The 7,825-nt window shown below is 37.8% G+C and overlaps 1 protein-coding gene and 1 pseudogene across 1 annotated transcript; both read left to right on the forward strand.

The window, feature by feature from the left end:
• The first annotated feature begins 2,010 nt into the window (after window positions 1-2,010).
• Window positions 2,011-2,706, forward strand: LOC113352595 (40S ribosomal protein S26-1-like). The gene is made up of 4 exons (XM_026596403.1): window positions 2,011-2,073; window positions 2,191-2,283; window positions 2,406-2,490; window positions 2,603-2,706. The coding sequence occupies exons 1-4, from the start codon at window positions 2,071-2,073 to the stop codon at window positions 2,704-2,706; spliced, it is 285 nt and encodes a 94-aa protein (XP_026452188.1). The 5' UTR covers window positions 2,011-2,070.
• A 945-nt stretch (window positions 2,707-3,651) lies between these two features.
• Window positions 3,652-7,267, forward strand: LOC113350258 (annotated as a pseudogene).
• Window positions 7,268-7,825: the final 558 nt, after the last annotated feature.

Here is a 7,825-nt window from a genome sequence, read left to right on the forward strand (position 1 = left end):
GCGTCCCCGACTCAACAAATTCCCCTCGATGTGTTGCAGTCAAGAGTTTTTCACCAACACGAGGAGGTCTTGAAGGAGGAGTAGCAGTTTTATTCTTTCCCTTTTGCGACCTAAACAAGAACAATTTAAAAAAAAAAAAAAACATTCGGCAGGGTCGACAAATATAACCTTGTCGGCGACACAAAATTCAAAAGGGTCGATATCTAAACTACATGCCGGCTAAAGCATAGTCGGCATGGTCTTATTCCAATAACCTGCCGTCTTATAACAACTTGAACACAGAATTTTCAACATCAATAGTCGGCAGGCACTATAATCAAAATAATATCGGCTAACATAAAGCCGGCATGGTGGTATTCAAATACCATTTCGACTTTCAAAATTTAAGGCATCAGGAGACGCAAACTATTTTCAAAACAGTCGGCAGGGTAAAAAATTATAACACTGCCGACTATAAAAAAAAACTACCGCCGGAAAGCTCCTAGGTTGAATACCTTGCCGAGCCTGTAAGTAGAAGTTATAGATACCGGCAAGATCTTCAACCTAAGAGCTTGCCGGCTAAACATAACTATGAAATATCGGCAAGGTCGTGGAACAAACACCTTCCCGTCTATATAACTGTAAATTCAGAATTTTGATTCTTCTGACCTAATTTGACATGCAAACATGAAATTGAAGTACTAGCTAGAGTGAGTTTCAGTATACCCTTACTTTCTTAATCGCACCATTTCTCCTTTTTCAGCGGCTACGATTTCTTCTTCTTCAACCATTTTTTTCTTCTCTTTTTGTTGAACTAATTTTGCAAATCCAGGATTGTATTCATTGGGTTTTCTATTAGCGTCTTTCATACGAGTTTCCTTCTGCCGTGGTGGTTCCATTTTTGAAGATTAATCGGAACTTTTGAATCGAAGATTACGACGAATTAATCGACGAGTTTCAGTGGTGGGGGATGGAGGAGCCGGTGAGGTGTTTGAGGAGGACAAGAAGAAGAGAAGAAGATGAAATAAAGAAAATGAAAACTAATGGATAATTAGTATTATAAAAGATAAGACTGGTTTTGTAACTTTATCCATTAGGACTCCTCCTTTGCCCTTAAAAAAGAGTCCACTTAAAATTGAGTATACCCCAATTCAAGCCTGGAAAATAAAATCAGTAGTGTGTAGGGTCACATTCCAAAATGAGCCTACTACACATGCCACGTGTCCACTAATTTTGATAACCATCACCACGTGTCTCCTAGTGATTATAGACGGTATCAACGTGCCTCTAATTCTCATAGATCATAGTGTTTGTCTATCAGCATCAGCAGATCAAAATTGGACCCACTTAAAAGATATTTTCATGCTATCGTGTCGGCTAGAGCTGGCAAACCAAGCCAAAACCCGCGGGTTGGCCCGTCCCGTCCCGTGAAAACCCGCACCCGTCCCGGATGGTAACTAAACAAGACGGGCACGAGTTATACAATTAGTGGCTTGTGAAGAAACGGGTTAACCCGGCCCGTACCGTGAAACCCGCGGTCTGGCCCGTAACCCGTAATTTCATACCCTGCTGAAACTGAAACACGTAGCTTTTTACGTGTCACCCAAATTTCCATCGTATAAATCGGAAAAACCCTAAGCTTTTCTATCTTTCTTCTTCGGTTCTTCCTCTTTTTTTCTTCTTCCATGACTCAGAGAGAGTCTCCTGAGTCCTGACGGAAAGAACAACAAATTGAAGAACTATTAGATCTAGATACCAAAGGCAGTTACTTTGATCTTAAGATTCAAGGCTAGCATGTAATCAGATTTTAATTTTTGTTTTCTTCTTTATTTTCTTCTTCTAGGAATCTAGGGTTTTACATAGGAATCCCAACAAATCTTTAATATTCTTAGTATTGTTGTGATTGTGATTCTGTGAAGATCGGTAATCTTTAATTTTCTTAATTTCATGATGTTTCAGTTCTTACCACAAAAAAAGGGTTTTTTCTTAATCTTTAAGAAGTTATTCGCAACAGAACACACAGAGCCGCTGCGGAGAGATTTCTCAAGTTGAGCTTCATAGGAAGAAGAAGAAGCGGCTGCAAATCACAACATGGTAAGTCCCTCTTTCAATCAAATGAACCCTAAATCATGTTTCAATCTTCATGATAGATGTTGATTTATACAAGTTTATGATTTTGAATTTCTGGTGATTTTGTTTTGATTTCTGTAGACGTTTAAGCGAAGGAATGGTGGTCGTAACAAACATGGCCGTGGTCATGTTAACTTCATCCGTTGTTCAAACTGTGGAAAGTGTTGCCCTAAGGTAACTAATTGATTTCATTTTCACAGATTTGATTTGATTTTTTCTTGGGATCTGATATGAATGGATATAGATTTTCTGATTCAGTAGTTGTTTTTTGTGGTGGTGGTGGTGATTTGGAATAGGATAAGGCAATCAAGAGACTTTTGGTGAGGAACATCGTTGAACAAGCTGCTGTTAGAGATGTTCAGGAAGCTTGTGTCTATGATGGTATGTGTTTTTTGGAAATGATTTTTTTTGTTTTTTGGATTGATTTTGGGTGTTTACTGTGATTTATAGATTGATTTTGATTTTGGGTGGGTGATTGATTCTTTATGTGTAGGATACACTTTGCCTAAATTGTATGCCAAGATGCTTTACTGTGTGTCCTGTGCTATTCATTCTCTGTGTGTCCTGTGGACTCTGGTGAATTTTTTTAATGTGTAATGCCGATTTTGGTTTTTGGAATGCGGCATTGGGTTTGTTCTGAAGTAATTGGTAAATGCCAAAGAGGTGCATCTGAGAATCCTTGTAGCTATTCGTTCATGATGTACATTAAACTTAAACTGCTTCCATTGATCATGCATACTATTAGGATCTCTATGCTTTGTGTATTAGTGGTTTAACCAGTTAGTAGCCACAGTTGTGGACTATTGTGAATTTTTTTTATGTGAAGTGTCCAATTTGGTTTTTAGCATTATGCAATGTGACAATGGATTTTTGTTTAACCACACAATATATATTTTGTACAGGAAGTGGTTATTAATATTGTCGCACTTGGTGATACAAATTAGAAACAATGGTATCTACAGTCTCGGTCTCGGAAGTTTATTTTCATTATTTATCAATTATCATCATGAACTGATGAAGTACTGTGTAACTGTAACTAAAGTACTTAAGTACTAAAGTAAACTACTAATGACTAGTATGACTATGATAGTATCTGTGTCTGTGTTTCTTTAAATGCAAAATTAGTTTAGTTTTGCAATTTTGAGTTTTTGAATTGATATACCAAATGAATTGGATGAATGTTAGATACTTAGGTTGTAGCTTGTAGGTTAAGGAACTTTAGATGGCCTGAATGTGGAAGGTAATAGCCCAGAAATCGATTTCTGGCGAGTTGACTCAACAAAAACCAGGTAACCCGTGAGCACCCATGAACCCGCGAGCTTTACCCGGGAGGGGCACGGGTTAGATAAATGACCACCCGTGAAGAATTTCAACCCGCAAGCTTAGGCTTGTATTAACCCGTAACCCGCGGATTGGTCACAAGCCAGCCCCGTCCCGCCCGTTTGCCAGCTCTAGTGTCGGCCACGAAGTAATCAAGCGCACAGAGCGCATATTAGAAAAGCCTCAGGGGATCGAGCGTGAAACTTCTTTCGTTTCGTTCAGTCTCCCTCTCTGTGAAGAAAGAATAAAACACCCAGAAAAGTAGAATTTCCACTGTTGTTTCAAAACCCTAATTTATCTTAATAAAACCCTTGTAAAAATCCATAAAAATGGAAGGGAAATGGATAAATAGAGGAGACTTATGGAAAGATAAAGCACGAGCACTTCAGTTAAGAATTCGAGATCGATGTAGAGTTACTGTTGATAAACATCGTCGTAATATACCTAGAATTTCATCATCATCAGATGGTACTACTATTAATTATTCATCAAATGTGCACCGCTGGATGGTGTCCATTCGTGGTTGATTCATTATCTCCCTCTTCTGTGTTCTATCGCAAGAGAGGTAATAATCAATATCTTAATCATAAAATTTTCAATTTTGTTATTTTTTGTTCTGATAATCTGGGAACGAATTTATGTAATTTGTTGATAATTCATTGCAAAATTTGAATAATTGTCTTAAGAAATTGTGATACTACAGAATTTTTTTGGGATTGCTTGTCTTTAGTGTTCTTAGTGATTTCTAAAGACTTTAGTGTTGTGGAATTCTGAGAATTGTATTTTTTTGATTATCTTTCAAAGATAATATTGAGTTGGTTAAGTTAGTTATAGCAATGGCATTAGAGTTAGGTTTCTACTTTTAGATATTATTGTGAGTGACATTCTTAAACCAAGTTTGTTGTGCAATTAGTTGCTCTAGTTATCACATTGTGTTTATTAGGTGTTGGGTGTTCTTTTTTTTATTTGATTGTAAAATGGTGTTATGCTGTGAATGCAGTGGATAAGGATGTTGATGCATTGGAGGACTCTAAGATTATGCAGATGCTTCAATCTGTTGCTGTTCCCGTGATTGGAAATGTTTGTCACTTCTTTATGCACGGGCTCAATCACGTTCAGGTAATTAAAATTCGAGGGTTGGGGCATTTGGAAGCTGTTTTTGTTGATTCGGTGGAGATTAATTTGATCTGTATTGACAGATATATGGTGCAGAGAAATTACAGAAGGCAGTTTTACAAAGACAAGAAGGAAAATCTCTTATTACAGTATGTATTATGAACCACATTGTTGTTTGACTTAATAGTTCGTTTTAAATTTTAATTTTGCTTGCTCTTAAATTTTTCACCGCCTGGTTAACTTTTTGTTTTTTGTTGCTATGATATGATGCAGGTAAGCAATCATGTGGCCTCTGTGGACGATCCTTTTGTTATTTCTGCACTCTTACCACCAAGTGTGCTGTTTGATGCAAACGGCTTGAGATGGACCCTTTGTGCTAGTGACCGATGTTTCAAAAATCCGGTGACATCAGCATTCTTTCGAAGTGTCAAAGTATTACCTGTTTCTCGTGGTGAAGGGTTATATCAGAAGGTATCATCTTAAAGTATTTATACTTTGTTATCATGTGAGTTATTATTAGTGAGTAGTGCATGTTAATTTGATCTGTACTCTTGGTAAAAATTAATTTATGCAGGGTATGGACATGGCAATAAAGAAACTTAACAATGGAGGGTGGGTTCATATCTTTCCAGAAGGTAGTCGTTCTCGGGATGGTGGAAAAACCATAGGCTCTGCCAAGAGAGGGGTTGGCAGGTGAGACTAGCTGTGTGTTTGATTTGATTATCTGGTGAAAAGCACAAGGACTTTTATTTAACAATGTGTAGGAGTGTGTTAAGACTTATTCCTTTATTTCTTCGAAATAAGATCATGTGAATTCTAGGTTAGAATGGAAAACCAAAATGTCGTGGTAATCAAAGTTTTAGAGGAAAAATACACATCCGTGCAAACTGACACACAGCCAACCCTTCATGGTCTGCTACTTGCGAAAATCAAAATAAGACCTGAAGTAGTCTGCAACATTTTATAGTCAATAGAGCTTGAGATGGTTTAGAAGCAACTGGTGTCACCTTAAACTCTGTTAAATGTATCTAACCTTGTATAAGATGGTTGGTTTCATGGAATAACAGAAAAAGCTATTCAACTCATATAACTGTTGTTATATTATTTTTATTTTATTTTTTATTCCTTTCTGCTTCATTAATACATGCATTTCTGCTTCATAGATAAACTCTGGTGTTTTGTTATTGCAACTTATCTGTTCTTAAGTTCAAGCCAGCTAGTGTCTGCTGAAATTGATTTATTTTCTTATCCTTTTTCTTTATGTGTAGGCTGGTTATGAATGCGGACAATACTCCCATAGTTGTACCCTTTGTTCACTCAGGAATGCAAGAAATCATGCCTATAGGAGCCAACTTCCCAAGGGTTGGCAAGACTGTACGTACCCTTTTCATGTTTGGGTTCACCTCTTATATTTGAATTATTATCATCTCCCACCCCTTTAAAGATGACTAGGAAATCAACATAAATAGTTATTGGTGTGTGTACTTTTGAACTCAGCTATTGATTGTACAAATTTAAAGTCAGTCATAAGGAAAATCAACAAACCAATTCGTTTTTAGTGTGTCCTATTTAGTTTAATGGCTGGATTCTACAAAATCGAAAACAGCCGTTGGATTGCAGAAAGGATCAGATACTATATTTGGTGTGTGTACTTTTGAACTCTGCAATTGGATTGCAGATGTGCAATGCACGTGCATTCCGCTTGTGTAAATGGTAAGAAATATTTGGTGTCTCCCACAAGTCATATTGTCCAAGTTTCAACATATTTAGGCATACGAAATTGACTAGCAAGTGTCTAGTTTTAGCATAGTAGCTCGTTGGGTTTGGTGGTATGAAGTGAGTTTTCAAGTAGTCCTAGAAGATAAGTTTGGTGCCTATCCTTTGTGGCTTACTCTTGAGAAATTAGATAGGGAGTGCGGTTTCTCCTCCCATGTGTTGCTTGTTTGATGCAACAATTGTAATATCTGCAACTGCTTCATGTTTTTGTATTATGTATATGCAGGTAACAGTAATTATTGGCGATCCAATTAGTTTTGAAGATTTGCTCATTAAAGGTAATAACCAGTATGTATCAAGAGGTGCACTTTATGATGCTATCTCCTCAAGGATTAGTCAGAGGCTGCATGAGCTAAAAGTCCAAGTCGACAAATTAGCCCTGGAACAATCACTACAGCTCCAACTTAACACCCCACGAAACTCTGAGCGTGCTGCTGGAATCTTGCAGCAGTTAGATTGGGAAGCATTTGGAATGCAGAGTTACATAGTTGGGGAAGATAACCCCAATTGTATGACGATGACGGCCCAAAATCAACATGGTGACATCCTTGATCAGACACAGGGACAGGGAGCGTCTTCATCAGAGCGAAAACGTAACATGGACTTCTTTTGGGAAGGTGGAATGATGAGTAGGATTCGGGAATTCATGGACAGACTTGGTGGGATTTGCTGCTAGAGGATTGTTTGAGAATGTTAGGACCAATGTTATTAGGTCCAGATTTATGGTAGAACCACAGTTTTGTAAATTCAGCGTGTCCAATGTTTGATATGGTTGAGTAGGAATTAGTTATTTCTAATTAATAAATACAATGATGTCTAGGTTTCTGTATCTTGGATGTATTAGTGATAGTTATATCCCAAAAACCAGACTATCATGGTATCCTTGTCCCTGCTAACTAAGTTAATCAAGAAAATGATATTAATTAAAGAGAAATTGTTGGTTAAATTTATGCCTGTATCAATAAATATATGTGCTCTCTCATCTGATAAACTTGGTAGTAGTCTTTTACATTCCCGTAACATTCCCATTTTTCTCTTATAGATCGTGCCTTGTTCCGGGTGTTTTTGTGGCATGTTTTTGTAGTTAGTTTGTTTTAATATTAAATATATAACCGAACACATGTTCTTTCAGTATAATTATGTTTGTTGCAACGGTAAGAAATTACAAAGTGGCCACCACTGCCAATGCACACCATCAGCACAAGTGCACTACCACCAGTACCACTGCTCACCAACACCCACCATCAGCACAACAACCATCGACTAATACTATCGCTACTGCTTTCACTGTCGCTGCCAGCCACCATGAAGTCCTTGCCTCACTGCTCACTGCTCACCATCATTGGCCGTCTCAACTAGCACTCACCGACACCATCACGACCACCATGCAAAATCTCGGACACCGTGAGATTGGGTGATTGGAAGGGCAAATAAATTGGTTAAGCCATAGATTTGCCGAAAGCAGTGTCATTTCAGCATGGGTTTCCAGTAGCCTCACAAACTA

Source organism: Papaver somniferum, chromosome 2 (genome assembly GCF_003573695.1).
Source record: "Papaver somniferum cultivar HN1 chromosome 2, ASM357369v1, whole genome shotgun sequence".
In the NCBI taxonomy this organism is placed as follows: Eukaryota; Viridiplantae; Streptophyta; class Magnoliopsida; order Ranunculales; family Papaveraceae; genus Papaver; species Papaver somniferum.